The 20,519-nt window shown below is 35.6% G+C and overlaps 5 protein-coding genes across 5 annotated transcripts; 2 read left to right on the forward strand and 3 right to left on the reverse strand.

Moving 5' to 3' along the window:
- Window positions 1–600: 600 nt before the first annotated feature.
- Window positions 601–2,413, forward strand: INS49_007318 (uncharacterized protein; the record flags this gene model as incomplete). Its single annotated transcript, XM_043168083.1, has 5 exons — window positions 601–1,364; window positions 1,415–1,478; window positions 1,550–1,783; window positions 1,899–2,219; window positions 2,288–2,413. 5 exons carry the CDS (start codon window positions 601–603, stop codon window positions 2,411–2,413), a joined length of 1,509 nt encoding a protein of 502 aa, XP_043029227.1.
- Window positions 2,414–2,826: 413 nt separating this feature from the next.
- On the reverse strand, window positions 2,827–3,384 carry INS49_007319 (uncharacterized protein; the record flags this gene model as incomplete). Its single annotated transcript, XM_043168084.1, has 3 exons — window positions 2,827–2,961; window positions 3,013–3,037; window positions 3,113–3,384. 3 exons carry the CDS (start codon window positions 3,382–3,384, stop codon window positions 2,827–2,829), a joined length of 432 nt encoding a protein of 143 aa, XP_043029228.1.
- A 620-nt stretch (window positions 3,385–4,004) lies between these two features.
- On the reverse strand, window positions 4,005–5,013 carry INS49_007320 (uncharacterized protein; the record flags this gene model as incomplete). The annotated part of the gene is made up of 2 exons (XM_043168085.1): window positions 4,005–4,532; window positions 4,621–5,013. 2 exons carry the CDS (start codon window positions 5,011–5,013, stop codon window positions 4,005–4,007), a joined length of 921 nt encoding a protein of 306 aa, XP_043029229.1.
- Window positions 5,014–5,642: 629 nt separating this feature from the next.
- On the forward strand, window positions 5,643–6,625 carry INS49_007321 (uncharacterized protein; the record flags this gene model as incomplete). Its single annotated transcript, XM_043168086.1, has 2 exons — window positions 5,643–6,442; window positions 6,505–6,625. The coding sequence occupies 2 exons, from the start codon at window positions 5,643–5,645 to the stop codon at window positions 6,623–6,625; spliced, it is 921 nt and encodes a 306-aa protein (XP_043029230.1).
- Window positions 6,626–7,063: 438 nt separating this feature from the next.
- INS49_007322 (uncharacterized protein) lies at window positions 7,064–8,891 on the reverse strand (the record flags this gene model as incomplete). Its single annotated transcript, XM_043168087.1, has 7 exons — window positions 7,064–7,271; window positions 7,358–7,401; window positions 7,482–7,676; window positions 7,754–8,014; window positions 8,054–8,251; window positions 8,313–8,663; window positions 8,769–8,891. The coding sequence occupies 7 exons, from the start codon at window positions 8,889–8,891 to the stop codon at window positions 7,064–7,066; spliced, it is 1,380 nt and encodes a 459-aa protein (XP_043029231.1).
- Between the last annotated feature and the right edge of the window lie 11,628 nt (window positions 8,892–20,519).

Raw genomic sequence — 20,519 nt, forward strand, 5'->3', positions numbered from 1 at the left:
GCACAGGTTGGGGTCCAGGTCCTCCCCAAATCGCGGATTCAAAATATCGTACTCATCTGGGACTCCGCATTCGGTACTATGTAACAACGTTACCGATTTGTTGTCTTGTGCTACTAACGAAGGGGATCAAAACTCAAATTTTGCGAGGGATATACAAGCCCATGTTAACAGAGAACAGAGAAGATATCAGCACACCATCATGGTACTTGATCATGTGCCGTCCAAGAGAGCCATGCAAACTGCGTAGCATAATTGCTGCAAGGCCATAAGCGAGTCCATAAATCATTTTCGATAATGTGGCCAAGTGTCGCATGCATAAGTCTGGACCTGACGATCTGGGAAAGAGCCACTTATTTACTCTGTTATTGTTAAGTATGCTGCCTTGCCTGTGCTGACAGTGCATTATCACATATGCAATGGCGGCACAGAGCGCAGAACTGCTGCAGGTGATCGCAGAGAGTTCCGTGATTTTGAGACTGGCTTAGTGATGGTCAAGTGCTCTCCTGTAGCTTAAAAGTCTCCGACCCACTCTAGCAATCCATACAGGCCTTTCCTTTTGTCAGACAGATTAGGAGACAAGCCAGTCAACTATCGCTCATCATGCTGAACATCACTCAATTTCACCTAGACCAGTCTCACACAATTGCGGCTGCGCTTGGCGCTCTGTTCCTCGCATTGATTCTGTCAACCCTGACCACTTGGAGACGCCTCCGTCATATTCCTGGACCGACCCTATCCTGGCTCGGATCCTCATGGCTCATCAGGAATGCCGTGACCGGCGCGACTTCACCAAACAGCGCAGATCTGGCCCGCTATGGCTCTCTTGTTCGTATGGGGCCCAATGCAGTCGCTACCGACGACCCTGAGGTAGTACGGCGAATATCGCGCAGTCCATATAGGAGGGATGCTTGGTACACTGGCTTCCGAATGGACAACGGCAAGGACAATATCTTCACGACCTTGGATCCTACCTTGCATGACAGGATAAAAGCAAAAACTGCGTACGCTATGGCTGGCAAAGACGGCGTCGATTTGGACTCGGCCATCGATGCTCAGGTTGGCCGGCTGTTGGGGACCATCCGCGGCAAGCACCTCGCGACCAAGGAACAGCACCGGGTCATGGATCTCGCCCCGCTGGTAAGGTTTTACACGGCGGACGCTTTCACGTGCTTGCTGTTCGGCAAAGAGTTCGGCTTCATGGATGCGGATGATCTGTACGACGTGGCCAAGATGAACGACCAGGTGATGGCCTTGATGTCTCTGCTGTGCGATCTTCCGTTGCTGCGTGCTGTGATACAATCACGTTTTCTCTTGTTTCTCCAGCCCAGATCTACAGACGAGATCGGTGTTGGAAAAATACAAGGGTCCGTCAAGGCTCCCAATTTCATGAGATCTGGACTGATAATACTCGCAGTATCACAAAACAACTTCTGGAAGAGCGTTTCCAGAAGGGCGAAGTTGACAAGCCGGACATATTGGTATGAGTCTCAACTAGCTTTTCTTGCTGCTTACTTTTTTTTTAAATGCCCACGGATCTAACTATTTCCAGGGATCTCTCATGCGTAATGGCCTCGACATGGACGAGTGCTATAGGCAGTGCCTCATCTTCCTTTTCGCTGGTGGAGATACCACCGCATCTTCTTTGCGAGGAATATTGATGTTTACCATGGTGACACCGCGTGTATATCAGAGACTCAAGCAAACCATCCAGCAGGCTGTGGCAAGCGGCGATATATCGTCTCCAATCACACTTGCCCAAGCGAAAAAAATGCCTTACCTAACCGTAAGTGGCACTCCGAGTCCCTATTCACAAAAAAGAAAAAAGAGAAAAAAAAAAAAAAAAAAGAAAACACGAAGGCGACATTCTAGTACAGCTACTCACTGGTCTTCTTAAATAGGCCGTCATATATGAAGGCATTCGCCTGCGTCCAGCTGGCACCCTAGGGCACCCTAAAGTGGTGCCGCCCGAGGGCGAGACAATTGAAGGTCTCTTCGTTCCCGGGAAGACTGCCGTGTACGTCAACTGGATTGCGATGCTCCTGAGAAAAGACATATTCGGGGACGACGCCGACATGTTCCGTCCCGAGCGCTACCTCGAATGCAGTGACAAGACGAAAGCCGAGCGGGAACGCACTGTTGAGATGGCGTTCGGGGCTGGACGATATCAGTGCTCCGGTAAAATCATTGCGCTCGCAGAGATTTACAAGGTGGTTTTCGAGGTAGGTTCTTGCAACCCAGGCCGCCATATGACAGCATCAAAAGCAGATACTGAGACGTATTGCCATAGTTATTCCGTCACTTCGACTTCCAGATAGTTAATCCTAACAAGCTGTGGGAGGAGCAGTCGTGGGCGAATTGGACGCACCACGAGATGATGGTAAAGATTACTGAAGACAGTCATGTGCAAACCTGATCGGACATGGTCAGCAAGGACTTTGAGAATTTAAATAGTATTATATGAGGTCACCGTCGTAGGCATACAAAATATTGCTCTTGAAGGATGAATTGGGAATGAGGGCGAAGACTGTCTATTCAGTGTTACCAGCTTGATGGATATTCACAAGATGGCATAGGCAATTGTTTACAAAACTCGCTTCAAAGCGTCAAGGAGGATTTATTTAACTCTGCTAGCAACTCTCAACACATTTCTCTGCGTCAATACCACCACCTCATTATGCATCGCAACTTGGCTCTGCATCGCAGCTAATTCCATCTTAATACACAATGCCCCGAACTTCAGAATCATACGTCCTGCACATATCTATCTGAATCTTCACCAACGGTTGATACCATCAGTACCACAAGTAAGTAATGCCGTCGCACTATCTAAATCATTCCTCTACTCACACGCCGGACAACACTGTCCCGCTCAATATCATCAAGGCCGTCGGCGTGTATTGATACGGGAAGGTTGAGTGCTTTGTTCAGCTGCTCCCTAGTACTTGCGTACAGCATGCGGGACTGGATTTTCTATCAGAAAGAGATGGAAAGATCATCGACAGTTGAACATACCTTAATGGATGTACCATCAGGAACCCTAGAAATGAAGGTAATTTGAACTCTACAGGATAAGCAGCTGCAACCATTTCTCGACTTTGAACACCGAACTCACCTCTTTCCCTCTTCGCCAAGGTCATATTCGACATCAGAGGCAGCATACCGAGGGGCAGGTTTACCCTTGTCGTCTGTGGCAGATGCTAGCTTGTTGAGGAACACTTCGTAGTCTTTGTCTGTTGTTGAGGTTTCGTCTACGACGACATTTTGGCCGTCATCGGAGATCTTGTAGATGATGTAGCAGGGTTTGTTTGCATCTCGTCGAGACCGCAGTTCACGAACTGCATTGATGCATTCTTCCTGGATTTGCACGCTAGGTCTATCAGCCATGATGCCTAGTAAGATAACCCTCGTGCCCACCGGTAGGTTACAAGGACTCAGAGCTCGAGCAATACATCTTACCCTGAAGGGATCTGGTGGCGATACGTGTTAGAGCAATAGGCCGTTGATCCTCTTTCGATTTGATGTATCCACGGCGACCATGGCATGGCTTCATTCTTGAGTTTTATGGTGGGAATACTAGTTATGTGGGCCGGTGGCTTCTGGCACAGTGTAACACATAGTTGTTCAATCCAATGCTGGCCCACCTTAGTTAGCATTGTGGCAACTCCGCATTGTTTCTCGTGCCTCTGTATCACCTTGATCAACTTTGCTACCATCTGCATGGCGCCTCTTGGTTTCTGCTGTTGTGGACAATAGCTGCGGCCTGGCTGAGGATTGGTCTACACTGTGATTCTAGGATACAGCGAGTATTGGTCTTCGAGGCAAGTGACTTGACATATGGATCGTTACAATCATCTTGTGCTGCTGGGGATGCCTGCAGCTGATCTATATCCCATGTGATAGACGTACCTTCAGTATCATATCCTTGCTTACTTCGGAGGCATAGGAGGACCAACGCAAATATTGATAACAGCAATAAACTTTTCATTTAAATGTTGTGACCTGGCTTATAAACCTATTCTCACAGCCTCTGCCTCAATATTTGCCCTGATACGCTCATTGTGAGCTAGTAAATCATCATATGCTGTGTCATACACCAATTTCTCTTCCTCAGAAAGCGCTCTGGCTGTTCCATCATGGTCACCAAAGTGCCATGCTTCCCAGAAGCCAATTTGTCTGTCAAGGATGAGTTCTTCCATCACAGATTCCCAGTCTTCGTAGTCCCTGTAAGCTTGGACAAAATCAAAGTCCGCCAGCCACCATTCATACAGAGCTGTCTCTATGGCATCTTCCACTTCAAGACAGAATTCGATAGGAACAAGGGAGGGTTCTCCTCTCTGATGTGCGTAGTAAAGTCTCACAGGGTCTATGTCGTGGATTCCGCACCGTATGCAATCGTGGAAGAGCTGGTGCGCGGTCCAATTGAGCGGTGCTCTGGCCCCAAATTTCTTTGCAAAGGATGCCAAAAAGACGCCGAAACCAATTGGGTCATCACTTTTACTTTGAAGAGCTCTGGCGACATAGCGCCGCAAATCCTTGGTGGAGAAAGGCTCAGTGAGGCAAGTATGCTTCCTTAAGAAGCCCGCGATCCATCAAAGTGTGCAAGGAGACTTGATGCAACACATTGCGTTCCGGTATAGCCCATTCGATAACGGTCTCGTGGCGCAAGGCTTGTGGATTGGAGAGCTCACAATCTCTTGCTAGTTTGGACGCAGGATGGAGTCTGCTAGGGCTTCCGTGTGTGTCGTCTGCTGGAAACTCGACAAAAGCAACCCATATGTCGGCCGGTGACTCGCCATCGAGATAGTACTTGTCAAGAGCACGCTTCATCGTGTCGATTATCCGCTCGCTGACGGAGACCAGAGCCGTGGGCTCTCGATTCTCTATATCAGCATGTTTTCGAAACTCCTCGAGCAGGTCTGCGTCGGACAGAGGACTGCCCCCGGTGCCTTTAGCGGAGACGAGTTGCCCAGCGCTGCTGGGGGAATATACTCGGGTGTATATCGCCATGGACATGGACAATGAGGTGCGTCCTTTAGCAGCATGAGAACCCTCGCCAGATCAAGTGTTGTCACGCTTTTTCAGTTATCTCTCTTCGCAAACAGTCGAATTCGGACGTTGGTAAAAAGTCTAGCATGTGCAAGATGGACTGTGGCGGAAAACCAGCGTCCTTTTATGGTGGCACCATCAAACCCCATTTCGATGGAGAACTCGATCCTTCTAGATGATGGAGCTCTACCAACATGTTATTGGTCAATTGCAGCAGCTCTTTCACATGAAACTGCTGTCAAAAGCAAGCCACACTAAATTCGTGCCTTGACTAGCTCCAGCCAGACGCTTAGCTTCCCCGGACCTGCTCGACAAAGGCTACGCCTGCAGCGTGCAAGGGTGTTAGAGACCTCAACTTGGTATGACGACATGACTTCTAAGACAACTCCATGACGACACGGCACAGACAGTTCCACAAGCCAAGCTGGCTGGCTCTGGATCGTCTAGTCGGTTAATAAATGACCAGCTCGCTCCTTGGAGCTCTTTCAGCTCGGCCCAGCCCGAATTCTACTCAGCATGACGCCGCCCGCACGCTCAATTGCAACTGATCCGTTTTGAACCACGAATTCTACCAATTCTGAACCAAAACCGCCAAAATGGTCAAGGACGACAAGGATGTCATTGCCGAGTTCAACGAGTACGTCAACATGACGGCTTCGGAGCTGGAGAAGTGGCTCAAGTCCGAGGAATCCAGCGAGGCTGGCTGGCGCAAAGACGGCGGCGACGGCAAGTCGGTCGGCCAAGAATCGGGCGAGAAGATCATTGAGATCCTGAAGGCCAACCCGAAGAAGGACCCTGAGAAGTACACCGAGGATCAGATACAGCACATGCGAAAGGTCGCCTCGTACTGTAAGCGCCACCTGGCCCAGGAGTCGGCAAGCCTCGAGGAAAAAGACCCGGAGGATGCGAAGAAGACCAAGTCTTATATCAGCCTGAAGAACTGGGGCCATGATCCGCTCAAAGGACAGGGCGGAAATAAGGCTTCCGGCAAGAACGGGAGCAAGTCCAGCTCCAAGGAAAAAGTCGAGGATGACGAACAAGAGGATCAAGACCAAAAAGGAGAAGAGGGCGAAGAAGGGAATGGTGAGGAGGCAGAGGAGGATGAGAAGAAGGCTGGCGATAAGCGGAAGAAGTCTGGTCAGCAAAATGGGTCCAACAAGAAGAGGGAGACCCGGCAGGGAGCTTCATCGAAGAAGAACGGCGAGGATGGAGCGGATCAGGACGAAGAGGACGCCGAAGAGGATGGCGAAAATGGTGAACAGGAAGGGGAAGACGGGGGCGACGAGTCTGGTGGGAAGAAGCCCTCTAAGAACGGACCCAAAAAGGGTGAGACGGTGAGCTGGAACTGGGGCAGTGGCAATCCCGAGGGCAAGGTGCTTGATGTGAAGGAAGATGAGTAAGTGTCCTTGTCCCCCCCGACCGAGTGTTGTTTTCCCCAAAATACTGACCACGATTCAGAGCAACCATCACAACCAAGCGAGGCAACGAGGTTACTCGGAAGGGGGACGCCGAAGATCCAGCTGTGATCCTCGACACTGGAAAGTCTAAGGCTATCAAGTCAGCTCACGAGTTGAACTGAACCTTAGATATTTCGCATTGGATAATTAGTGGACTATCAGCAATCCAATAAAGGGCTGGCTGTGAGATACGCCTTGATGTCATCGTAACTTCGTTGCAGGCGATGTTGCGTATGTTGCAAAAGTAGTTTTGTCAAAATACTTTAATTAATACGTCGTCCCTCGCGCAACAAAATTCAAAAATTTGCATTCGCATACACTTAAGTACTGTTCCTACTGGTGTTTTGCTGGACTCCTACACCTTGACACGTCATGAGTAGGTCAACGCTGGGGTAAGAAGCACATGTGAGCGGCATGCTCAAAGTATATTTGGAAAGATAATACAAGAATCGAAAAACAAAGTCCAAGTCTATGGAAAAGACACAGATCAGTGCACAAGAGAGGTTTGTGTAGACATGGAATAATGTACCAAGCCACAGCCAATACAAAAGCGCCGTGAATTACTTCTCGGCACAGTTAAAGCACTCCGCCCTCGCTCCATCACCACACGTGGCGTTGAAGGTGGTCTTGAGCGGGAGAGGGCACAGGATCCGGTTCTGCGTCTCGTTCTTGGTGTCCGTGAAGCTGATAGGGAGCGTCTCGGGCACGGTGCCGTTCTCGACCAGATGCGCGCGCGCATCTGGTCGAAGATGGTGGTCGGCTGCCCGCCTGTGCCGCCGGAGCAGTGCTCGAGCCCGGGGACCTCGAAGACGCGGAAGAAGTCGTTGACGTCCGGGAGCACCTTGGCGACGGACTCGTAGTAGTCGCGTATACCCTTGGGCGGGATGTTCGGGTCGGCCTGAAGCAAGACAGGTTGGCTCAATGGACCTGCCCCTTTTCTCTTCGTCGAGGACTAGAGGATATCAGGGCGAGACTTACGAGTCCGTGGTACGTCATGATCTTGCCACCTGCGTTGCGGTACGCGGACAGGTCCGGCTCGTTCGTGCTCCAGAGGGACTTCCACTCGGTCTCACTGTTATGCATCAACCAGGAGTATTGATCCAGGGTCAGGTTCGCCGAGTCGAAGGAGGGATCCTTGACAGCGTCGTACGCCAGCCATCCCTCGCCTCGCCACTGTTGCCGGTCATGCCAACACAAGTCCCGTTGCTCGTGCATCCCGTCGTGGCAATCCCTGCCGCATTGTCTGCCACCCCGGCGAGAAAGGTGCCCTTCTCAAGGCCGTACCACAGCCGCGTTCCATCAGCCGCAAACGGCCCGGCCCAGGTCGCGATCGCGACAAGGGCAGCGCCATGGCTGATCTGCATCGCGGAGCCCGTGTCCGAGCAGTCGAAGGACTCGCCCACCACCGAGAAGGGGTCAAAGTCGCAGCCGTCCGTGTCCGAGATGACGCCGTCGGCGAACCCGTCCTTGGCGTCGCAGTAGGCCACGGCGGCGTCCGTGAGGGCGTTGATCTCTCAGTTGCGCAGGTGCTCGCCGTGCAGATTCATGACCAGCTGCGGCCAGTACAGGCTGGGCGCGAATAGGGGGATGTTGATGGCGGGCGCCGGGGCCACGATGCCGTCGTAGGCGGTCGGGCAGCTCTGGGCAAGCATGAGGCCCTGCCGCCTGCCCTGGGAGCAGCCGCTCCAGTACGAGTACTGGGGCTTGCGGCCGTAGAAGCTCGCGACCAAGTCATTCGCGATAATGGACTACGCCTGTCGGTCAGCATGGGCTCTGCTTTCGGTGGAGGCCAGGCTAGAGACACGTTACCTCGTCGTTCAAAGCTCTGGAGCCGAAGTTCTGTACAGCATTCCAGTCCATGTTTCCCGGCTCCAGCAGCAGCTCGGTCAGACCAGTCGCCGGATCAGTCGAAGTGCCAGCGTCGGTCACCGTTGCGTATCCTTGGCCGATCGCCCCAGCCATGAAAAAGTAGGAGAGTACGAAGCGGCCGGCGACCAGACCGCCACCGCCCACAGCCATCAGTCTTTCGTTCCATTCCAAGGGGAGCCAGGCCTCGACATTGATCTTGTCGTTCTGCCCCGGATGGGTGTATGTGACAGTAATGTTGCAGTAGTCGACATTATCGACGAAGACCGACGGGTGATTGTAGTTATAAGTGTCCTTCATGTGCGTTAATCACCTGCTACGGAGCCTGAAGTGATGCATTCTGTAACATTCCAAAACATGACAGACATCGCACCATGAAAGGGGGATACTTGTGCTTACCGGAACGTAAGTGCTGTAATTGGAGACCAGATTGCTGGTGAGCGAAAGGATCTCAGCGCCAAAGAGCGTAGGCTTTGGGATATTCCCCGAGGAGCAGAGCGAAGCGAGTGAAGAGTTTGACATCTTGAACGAGCTGTGACGGGAAGGGACAAATTGCCCGGGATGTTGTCTGCTCAGGAAAGAATGCTACATTGACGCGGCGAGTATCACCAACATCTATATAGAATTTACAACTTGGTGGTGTTGACCCTCTCTGAGGTTCTCTCTGGGGTGGTCATCCCAAAACGGTAAATAACCGTAACCGTGTAAGACGTCAAGAACTCCTACCCCATGATCCCCAATGCTCCATGGCTGGACTTCTTCCAATGCCTACGGTCATCTCGGGGCGTCCAGCTAAAGCTGCCAGAATAGGCCTGAATAGCTTGAAGATAATCAAAATTCACTCGGAAAGATATCAATGGAAAAGAATTGGCCCGATCTAGATTTTTGAAGGGACTGAGACTAGGCCTACACCCACTTGCGGGACGAGTGTTGCGTAGTGGATAGGTCAAGCGCATGGGTGGCCCAGAGTAAAAGTCTTGGCCTGTGGAGCAGGGGACGTCGGTGGGCCTCCCGGCCCTTGCGACTTGCTACCGTCAGGAGACGCATACGGAAAACCACTGCTTTCGGTTTCGGATACTGGGGCGACAGCACTGGAACCCGTGTGAACGTTAACCCACTTGCACAAAATGACAACAATCCTCTTCCCATCACACACGCCTGTCACATTCCCCCATCGTCAAAGCTCATCTCCGCAAGTTCAAGAGTCAAGCACCTACAGGGGGGACTGCGCGATGGTTAACGTTGGCTGTGGGCACATGGGTCAGCAAGCGTAGTGTTTGATACGGAAAGTGGCGGTACGGAAACAGGGTGGGGGACAGTGCAAGTGCAAAGTTCCTCATCCAAGCGAAAATCTTTAGTATGCACTAACAAACGATATGTCGAACTCCTCTCCTCGGAGATGGATCATCTCAGCTCTGCTGAATTGGAAATTATTTCTTCTGCGCCCCCCCCCTCTCTCTTTCCATCCTTGCCGTCTGTTCAACCGGCCACTCTAACCAGGTTCGATGATACTCATCAAGGAACCTCTGAGTGCCGTCGATGAGATGCTCTGACCATCCTTGCAGAAACCAGATGGAAAACCCGAATACTTTGAGCAGCACCGCAAAGTGGGCCAGGATCACTAACGCTGCTTGGTTTCTCCCCTGCAGAGCGTCCGTGAACTCATCCTCGAGCTGGTAGGGCCAGATAAACAGATTCTGATGATTTGCGTCACCCTGATACTCGCCGTCCTCGCCGCCATAATATATATCTTCCTAAGGGAACTTTAAAAAAACCAAAAGATTCTATAACTTCTTATGAAAATTTTTATTAAGTAAGCTATTATTACAGCTAATACTTAACCTTAAAGCTGCTAACTTTAATAAAAGTTAAAATAAAAATTTAATTTTCATATAAAGAAAACTTTTATATATTTATTGTAAAACTCTTAAATAAAAATAAAGATAATATTAATAATAAAATAAATAATATAAAGAAATATAAGAATGTAACATTTTACTAAATTTATTACTTTATTATTAATAATTAAATATTTCTTGAAAGGATTAAAAGGTAATTAAAAAATAAGGGTAAAAAGAAAGATTATAATATTCCTTGGCTAAAAAAGAACAAGAATATATTTAAAGCTATATGCAATTTTATGCATAAACTTAGGGAGGGACAGTTGAAAAGCTAAGTAAACAGCAGACAGACCAATGGACAGTTGATTTAAAAAACACAGTGTGGCCAAAGCTGTTCTTCTCTAAGCTTCCCTTTCATTCTCGATTCTCTTTGGATATCTCATTTGCTTTTGAGTTGCATTCCCGCAGTTCCGACACTGTCACACCACGTATTTCCAAAGTGACAACCTCCAAGTTTGCACCTTCTCTCCACTGGCACGGTCAGAACGACCAAACTCAAGCCTCGAGCAATGGCGTCATCACAGGGCAGTATAGATTGGAAGAACAGCCTTACGGACTGTTCGCCGTCTAGCTCTTGTCTCTTAGCAACGTTCCTCCCCTGCATACGTACGTCACCCCCGTGATTGTGAAAGGCCACGGCTAAGTCTCGGCCGCTGACAACGATAATCAGTCTTTGGATGAACCTCGCACCGCTTGAGGGATCCTAGCACTGATCCTGAAAACCTCAATGGCGAATGCGTGCTATTTTGCGGTATTCAGAGCTTTACTCTGAGCGCTTGGATGTAAGTCAATAAAACTCTCCGTCCCATCTCAATCAACTGGGTGGCTATTTAATTGACTCACTGCAGATTAAACATGATGAAATGGAGAGATTCGAGAAAAGTTTGGCATTGAGGGAAGTAGCTGTGGAGACTGCTGCACCTCATTCTGGTGCCCTTGTTGCGCACTCATTCAGCAAGATAACGAGGTCAAGGGGCGTCAGGCCCGAGACGGTGTCAACACGCAAGGTTACCAGGCTGTCACTCAGCCCATGGAGGTCCCGCCACCCAATTATAATGGGAAGGATTGGAAGAGATAGGTTGAGCCGTGGGTATGTGCTTTTGGATGAGATGGGATATTCCTGTGAAAACACGAAGGTGGCTTATGAGCTACCACATAATGCTTTCAATTTCACAGTAACGATATGCCTCTATAGTTGATCTTGTCTATTCTGAATCGCCGAAGGGGGAGGTGATGATGTTAATAGTGAAAACGAGCCACCCAAACAAATGGGGGACAGGTTCTGCTAAACCCTCTTAAGGATAACTTAAGGAGAAGCTTTAACGCAATAAAGAAGGAAGATAGGAATAGAAGGGAGTTAAAAAAAGGGAAAAGATAAATATTTTAGAAATTCTTAAAAATAAGAAAAGCTTAATTAAAGTATTAAATATATAAGAAAAGAAAAGAGTTAATTTCTTAAAAGAATATTTAAAATAAGCATAAAAGCTAGCTTTTTATAATTAGCTAAAATTTAGCGTAATATTATTTTTTATATAATTCCTTGCATTTATTAATATACCCCTTTTTAAGCACTTTATAATAAGTATTGCAAAAACTATTAAAATAAAACTTTACTATTTTTAATTAAGCCTTTAAGTTTTAAAATTTACCTTACTATAATCTTAATTATTATTACTATTTTTAATCCCTTACTTACTTATCTTATTATAGCTTTTACTTCTTTATAAAAGCTTTAAATATTCCTAAAACTTACTTAATAATATATTTATTAATTATATCCTCCTAGCTATTAAAGTTTGCTTTAATAATTAGCATTAACATAGCTATTAAAAACTTAAATACCTTTATAAAATAAAAAGTAAATTTATTCTTTCTTTTAATTATTATATTAAGCATAACATACTAGCTTTGCTAACTTTCACTTTTACTTTTTACAAAGCTTTTACTTTTACTTTTACTTTTTATAATACTTTTACTTTTAATATTTATGCCCTATATTTAATTACTTAGCTAGCTTATTTATAAGCCTTTTAAATCATCCTTAAGCAAACTTTATTATTATTTTAATTATTTTAAATTAACTAATACATTTTAGGTTTTATTTATATTTATTATTAAGATAAATAAGTAAGAAAAATCCTTATATATACTAAAGTAAGTATTCCTTATTAACTTTAAAATATTTTATAATATAATGCTTAAGTTAAAGGCTTATTTAATTAAAGTTTTGCTTAATTAATTTTAAGTTATGCAAAAGTTTATACCTTATTATATATTAAATATTTAAAATTAAGTTATTAAATTAATTTATATTAAAGGTATTATTTCCTTTATACCCTTTTTATAATTAATAATAATCTTAATATATTATAATTTAAATAGCTATTATTAAATAATATCCCTTTATAATAAAAGCTTACTTTTTACTTTAATTACTTTTATACTATTAATCTTAATAAGGAAAATTAATATAAATATTTAAATAGCTTTATTAATCTTATTAAGCTTTAATTAAATAGCAAATATTTAAGTAATAATGCTAATAGCAGCTTTAAATATCTTAAAATATATAATTTTAATTAAAGAAGCCTTAGCTTAATCTTATACTTTTTAATTATTCTTTCCTTAATTCTTTTTAAAGTAATTTTTAATAAACTTAATAATATACCATTTATAAAATATTTTATTAATTTATCTTAATCTTAATGCAAACTTTTTATTAAAATCTTATATTTTATTTTTTAAAGCAGCTATTAAATATTTATAAATAAATACTTTAATATTTTTATTTATCTTACTCTTTCCATTTTTTAATACAAGATTATTTTATAATAAATAATAGCTCTTTATTTTATTAAAAATTGCTACTATTTAATAATTAAGCATATAAATAAATATAATAATAAATTTATAATTCTTTATTAATTTATATTATTAATATTTCTTAAATAAGGTATAATTATAATATAAAAATTCTTTAAGTAAAAATATAATATCTTAAAAATTAAAAAGCTATTAAGTTATAAGGGCCATAATATGCTAAGTTCTTAATTCTTTATATTTATAAAACATCCCTTTTATATTAAAAAAATTAAAGGTAAGAAAGGCTTAATATTATCCCATTAAATTTATTAACTTAGCTAATTTTCTTAGCTTAAGGTAAAAATTAATACTTAAGAAATATTCTTATATTATCTTTATAAGCTTATTATTAAACGTTATTTATTTTATATTAAAGAATAATAGCTAATTAAGAATTTAAAATTACTAAATATTATTTAAGTAAACCCTATTTATAATAATTCTTATTTTAAAAGGATCTTTAAAGAAGTTAGCATTTATTTTTTAAGCAAAGTTTTATTAATTTTAAATATTTATAATATTTAAAAATTATAATATTTTGCTAAATAAGTTTTTAAAGTTATTAAAGTAAGAAAGTTTTATAATTACTAACGTTAAATTATTCTTTCTTAAATTAATAAGTTTAATTATTAAAATTAAAGCATTAAGGTTTTAAGGTATCTTATAATATAAAAGCAATTAAGATTACTTCTTTACCTTACCTTTTTAATTAAAAGATATCTTAGCTTTTAATTATAAGAAAAGAAAGTAAAGAAAATAAATAATAAAATAAAGAATAAGTAATAAAAGTTAAATAATAAAAAGGGGAAATATAGTAATAAAAAGAGCCTTACATTCTTAAGAATTGCTATATAAGTAATTAAAATAAAGAAAATTAAAAATAAGAAAGAAATATAATTAATATTTAGCTATAGCTTAAGGCAGCTTTTATAAATAATTATTACTCATTCTTAAATAAAAATTAAGTAAAAAAAAAAATTAATATATTAAAAATGCATTATTATTAAAACAGCTAAATAGCAGCTAATCTTTAACCTTTAATTAATAATAGCATAAAAATAAGAAAAAAAAGAAAAAAAGAAAGAAAAAAGAAGAGAGCTTGGCTATAAATAAATAAGTATGGCAATGCATATAGGTTAAAATAGCAAAAGCTAATAACTTATTACCCTTAAGTTAAATAATAGCATTAATTAAAAAAAAAGAGTAATAAAAAAGCTTATAAATTATTATTAAAAGCTATTAATTTATTATTTTATTAATAATTAAAATAAAAGGGATATATAATCTTTTATTTCTTTTAAATAATAGCTAATTATAAAGTATTCCCCTTTTAATCCATAAGTTTATTAAGTATAAATTAAAATAAGTTACCTAGCTAAAGTTTCTTTATAATAAAAAAATAAATAACTTCTTTATAAGCAAGGAATTAATAATAAGTAACTCCTTTTAAGTAATAAATTAACCCTAATTAAAAGCAAGGTAATAAATCACTCCTTTTAATAATAAAATAGCTTATTATTAGCATTACTTACCTCTTCTTATTATAGCAACTTTATATATATAAATTTCCTTTCCTCCCTTAAGTTCCTTCTTTCTCCTTTTTCTTCCTAATATCTTCTTAACTTTAATTAGCCTTTAAATTAAGCTAAAATTAAAGCAAAATATTATAATCCTTTTATCCTTAAATATCTTTTTATAATAATATCTTTATTATTAAACCCTCCTTAATTAAGATTAGGGAGTTTAATGCAAGAGGATTCCCCTCCCCCTTTTTAAGCTATTTACTATAACTTATAAGCTAAGTAAATCTTAATTAAGGGTATTTACATCTTATTTAAGCTAAAAGGCATTCTTAATAAAAATTAGTTTATTAAAATTATTCTTTATAATGCTTTTATAAAAAGCATTTATATATATAAGATTATTAATATTAAATAAAATTAATATCTTACTTAATAACTTATTAATCTTACTTTTAAAAAGGTAATTAAGAAATTATTTAATAAGTTTCTTAATAAATTATAAAAAAAGTAGTTTTTAAATAATATTAAGAATTTAATTAAAAGCTATATAAATATTATTATTATTAAAGAAAGTAATAAGGCTCTTTATAAAAAGTATATAATAGTAATATGCAATTACTTTAATTATTGCCATTAAGCAGCTCTACTTATAGCCTTTTATAACCATTAAAATACTTCTTTTTATAAGTATTGCTTAAAGTGCATAAGTTATAACTTTTCCTTAATTATAAATAAGAACATTCTTATTATAATTTCTTTTTTTAATTACTGCTCCTTATATAATTTTTATAATAATGTTTATGCTAACTATATTTACTATATTAAGGAATTTAATTATACCTTTAATAAATATAGTAATATAAAGAAGGTATAAAAGGTAATAATAGTTAAGTAAGTAAAGTTTAAGGGTATACTTAGCTTTATAATTATTATTAATAAAACGGCATAGCTTAAAGAAATGATTAGCTTTAATACCATTTAAAATAAAAAGGCTAATATTATTTAAAATTAATAATTATAATCTTATAATATAGAATTCCTATCATGCTAATTATAAAAATAAGCTTTTTAATAAGGTATAAATAGTAATTAAGATAAAAGGAAAAAGGGAAAAGTAAATTAAGTTATTAAAAGGAAAAAGAAAGTTTTTAATCTTAATAAGAAAATAATAAATAAGTATATAATAAATTTTATAATATATTTTTTAAAATATAATATTTTATATTTAAACTTAAGGCTAGATTTAATTAAGTAAATAAATATATATAAAAAGAAATTCCATATTATAATAAATAATATATATATATATATATAAGAAAAGATAAACCCCCCCCTCCTTAAATAAATATTTAAGCTAAAATTTAAAAGTATTGCTAAGTTAATTATATTAAGAATATTAAGGGTTATTTAATTAAAGCAAAAGAATATTAATAAACTATAAAGGCTTATTTCTTAAGTTTATTTACTTTATATATAAGCATATTATAAATTTAGCATCTTAAATATTAAAGTTTAAAGAATTTAATAAGTTTAAGCTTATAAATAATTAATATGCTTAAGTAATAAATAAAGATATATTTAACTAATTTTAATAATAATTAAAGTTAAGGTTATTTAAGATAAGGTTAGATAAACTAAATTTTATTAAAATATTTAAAAAGGGGTTATTATTTATAATAGCTATAGAATTAATTTCTTAAAGTAAATAAGGTTTAGGTTTTTATATCCCAAAATAATTAATAAATCTTTTTAATTATTTTAATAAAAATATACTTAAAAGATAAATATTATTAAGTATTTAAAGTTTATAAATATTATTATAATAAATTTTATAAATAATAAAAGAATTAAACTAATAATAAATTAATTTCTTAAATAAAGAATAATTAACTTTCCTTTATTTATTAATAAGCAAAATTAAATTATTCTTTTTTAAGGGAATAGGTTAAGGGAAACCATAATATATATCTTAATGCATAGCTTTCTTCCTATAATTAAAAACCAATTTAATTACTGCCTCCATATCTTATAAGAAATTAAGGAGTAATTAAAGCCGGGAATTAAAAGCATTTTAAGCAAATATATCTAAAGTTTAAATTTAAATATATTATATAAAAATAATAATCTTAATTAAAATAATTAGTTTAAAGCTATAAAGAAGATAAAAAGAACTCTTCTTATAAGATCTTTTAAGTAAAGTTTAATTAATAAAAAAAGTATAAAATAAGATCCATACTTAGCCTTTAATCCCTTTATTAAGCATTTTCTTAATAATAATAATAATAATAAAGTATTTATATTTAATAATATTATTAATATAAAAGTTATATATTGAAATTATAATCTTCTTAACTTTAATTATTAAAAGATATTAAGCAAATTAACTTATATTCTTTCATTCCCTATTTATTACTACCTTTATTAAAAGCCCTTATTTAAGAAGGAATTTTTAAATAAAGAACTTCTTAATGCTTTTTAAGTTAACTACCTTAAAAGGCATAGCTTTAACCCATCTTATTAAGTTATATTATCCTTTAATTAGCTTATTATATCCTTAATTAAAAGGTAAATATTAAATATTAATATAAATTTTAATAAATAATTAATTTAATATAATTAAAATGATTTTATTATTATAAATTTAGGTATTTTACTTATTATAATAAGGATAGCTAGTAATAGCCTTCTTAATATTAATATATATTCCTTTTTAATAATATATAGCTTAAATCCAAAAATAAGTAGCGTTCCTTTTATAATGCCTAAAAAGAGCATAGTAATTCTTAATAATCTTACACCTTTAATTAAAATTATTTATAACTTACCATTATAGCAAATCCTTTTTAAGTTATCTTTAAAGAGTTTCTTTATAAATAAAGAAATAATAAGCCTTTTTATAAAAAAATAATTATTGCTATAATATTAAGTTTTTAGGATAGGTTTTATAGCGAAGGTACTAGGTAATTTTAAGTAATTCTTTTAACTAAAAATAATTATTAAGCAATAATAATTCCTAATTAAATAACTAAGGTTAAGATAATTAATTAAAAAAAGTATTATATTAATTCTTAATATCCCCTTTAAATTTATAATTTACCTTATTTAATAGCCCTAATAGCTTTTTAAAAAGTATATTTATAATGGTATTTTTAAAGCCTTTAATATAATAAATAATAAAATTATACGTTTTAATTACTGCTAGCTACCTTATAACATAAGCGCTTAGTATATTTAAGGCAAATCCCTTTAATTATTAAACTAAGATATTTAAATTTATTTTTAGGGTAAAGTAAATACCATAAATATAAAAGCATAAGCGCTTAATTATATATAAGATAGCTTTGTATTCTTACTTTATTATATTATATAGCTTTTTAGCCTTTATTTAAGTACTATTTTTATATTAAATTAAGTATTATATTTTATTTTTAATTTATATAAAGCATACACCCCATCCCTTAAGACTTGCATTTATTATAAGAATAATCTTATTATTAAAATAGTTAATATTAACTAGGTATGGTTTTAAAGTAATTATAGCTTTAAGAGTATTTATAGCTTTTTAGTATTTTAAGATTTATTAATAAGGCATACCCTTCTTTAAAAGGTTAAATAATAGCTTAATAATGATTTTATAAAAAGGTATTTATGCTTTATAAAAGTTTAATAAGCTTAGAAAAGATTTAAGCTTAATTATATTTTTATAAGTATTTTACTTATTAATTTTAATAATTTTCTTATTTAATAAAAATTAATTAAGTATTTTATAAATATAGCTAATAATATTAACTTGCTGCTTGCATTATTTTAATTTAGCAGCATTAATTACCCTTTTAGCTAGCTTAAAATTATAAAGAATATTATTAAGATTCTTAATATGCTTAGCTATATATTTTTAAATCCTTAATAGGGTAAGTATTTCTTTATTCCCATAGTTTATCTTTAAACCCTTAATTATAATATTATTAAGAAAAAGTTTGCATATTATAAAAATTAAGTTATAAAAGATTTAAACTATATATTGCATAAATTAAGTAATGGAATTTATAACTTTTATAAATAAGCTATATTATTAAAATAATTTAATTAAAGTAAAAAAGGTTATAATATCTTAGCTTTTTTTATTTAGCTTAATTTAATTATATTTTAAGAAGAAGTTAAGGAGGGATAATATTTTACATATTGCAAACTCCTTAGTAAACTTATTTATTAATAATAAAATAAAGGCATTTTTAATTATAATTTTATTAGCTTTTAAAACATTATTAATAAATTAATAATTAAAGTCCTTCTTTTTTATAAGAAATTATTAATTCCTATAGGTAGCATAGGATTCCTTAATAACTTTATTAGCTTATTAATCCCTAAGCATTTTAATAGCTATCTTCCTTAAGGCTCTTAAGAGTTAAATTATCTTTGCTTAATATGCTTTATAAGGAATTATTTAGATAGATTATAATAATGCTATATTAATACTAATTTAAGCAATATAAAATTAATTCCATGTTAGAGATTTCTCTTAATTAAAAAGCAAATAAGTAAATATTTCTTTTTCTTGCTTTAAAAAGAAGTTATAGTTTTTCTATAAAAAAGCACTTAGTTAATTAAGCGTTAATCTTAATCCCTTATTAATTAAAGAAAACTTAAGCTAAATCCAGGTATTATATTTGCTTTTATAATTCTTATTTATAGTTAATTTTATTCCTTCTTTATAAGTAAGTTTTTAATTAATTATGCCTTTAGGAATAGTACTATTTAAAAGATAATTATCCATAGGATAGACTTTAATATTTATTTATTTATAAAAAGTTTTAATTAAAAGCTAAATAATTTTGCTAATTAATTTAGCAGCAATTAAAGTAAAAGGAATTTTATTAACTTATTTTCTAATATATGCGGCTTTTTTCTGTAAATAAATATTATAAATATAAGTTGGTATTTATTAACCTTCTCCTTTAGCTTAATAAATCTTTTAAACTTTTGCTTAAAAATCTTTTATAAATGCAGAAATTAAACTTTTTATATTCTTATTTAAAAGGATGCTTAAAACCTTTTTATCTTTTTTTAAATTAATATTAAGATAGGTTAATATAATTAATATATTAATTAATATTAAGCTTTAATTAGGGTTTAAAGAAAGTAAAGAGATACTTTTAAAAGCTAATAAGTACTTTTAAGGAACTTAAGCTTTCTTAAGTAAAGCTACTTTAAAGGGCTTTTAGTTCTTTTATTTTAAATTATATATTACCTTAATATTGCTAAGGATAAGATAAGCATAAAGGTATTCTTTTAATTATTTAAATATTAAGTTTATATTTAAGAAAAAGAGCATTTTTAAAAGGATATAATATAAGGTATTAAGGGCCTTATTATTTATAATAAAGAATATAGCTTTAATTTTATTTAAATTAATATAAATTCATTTTTCTATAACTTTAATTAAAAATAAGAAATCCTTATTATATATTATTAAGTTTATATTATTAAGCAAAGCATATAAAAATTTATTATATTTATAATATAATAAGGGCAAAAGATTTATCTTAGCTTTAATATTTAGGAAAGCAGGTTATAAAAAGTAATTATTTATTTTTATATAAATTATTAAGTAGGCTAAATTAAAATACCCTTAATTTATTATATTTATAATAAATATAGCAATAAAGTTAATTTAATATTAAATAATTTGCAATAAATTAATTAAAGTAGCGGCTTTAATATTATTTCTTAAGAAAGTAATTATGCTAACTTTAAGAAATAAGTTTTTAGCGTAATTCTTAAAATGCATTAATTTAAAAGGTACCTTTAATAAGGTATATACCTTAAATTATATTATTAATAAATGCTTAATTAAAATTAAATTA

The sequence above is a fragment of the Diaporthe citri genome, assembly GCF_014595645.1.
Source record: "Diaporthe citri strain NFHF-8-4 chromosome Unknown scaffold_2, whole genome shotgun sequence".
Classification (NCBI taxonomy): Eukaryota; Fungi; Ascomycota; class Sordariomycetes; order Diaporthales; family Diaporthaceae; genus Diaporthe; species Diaporthe citri.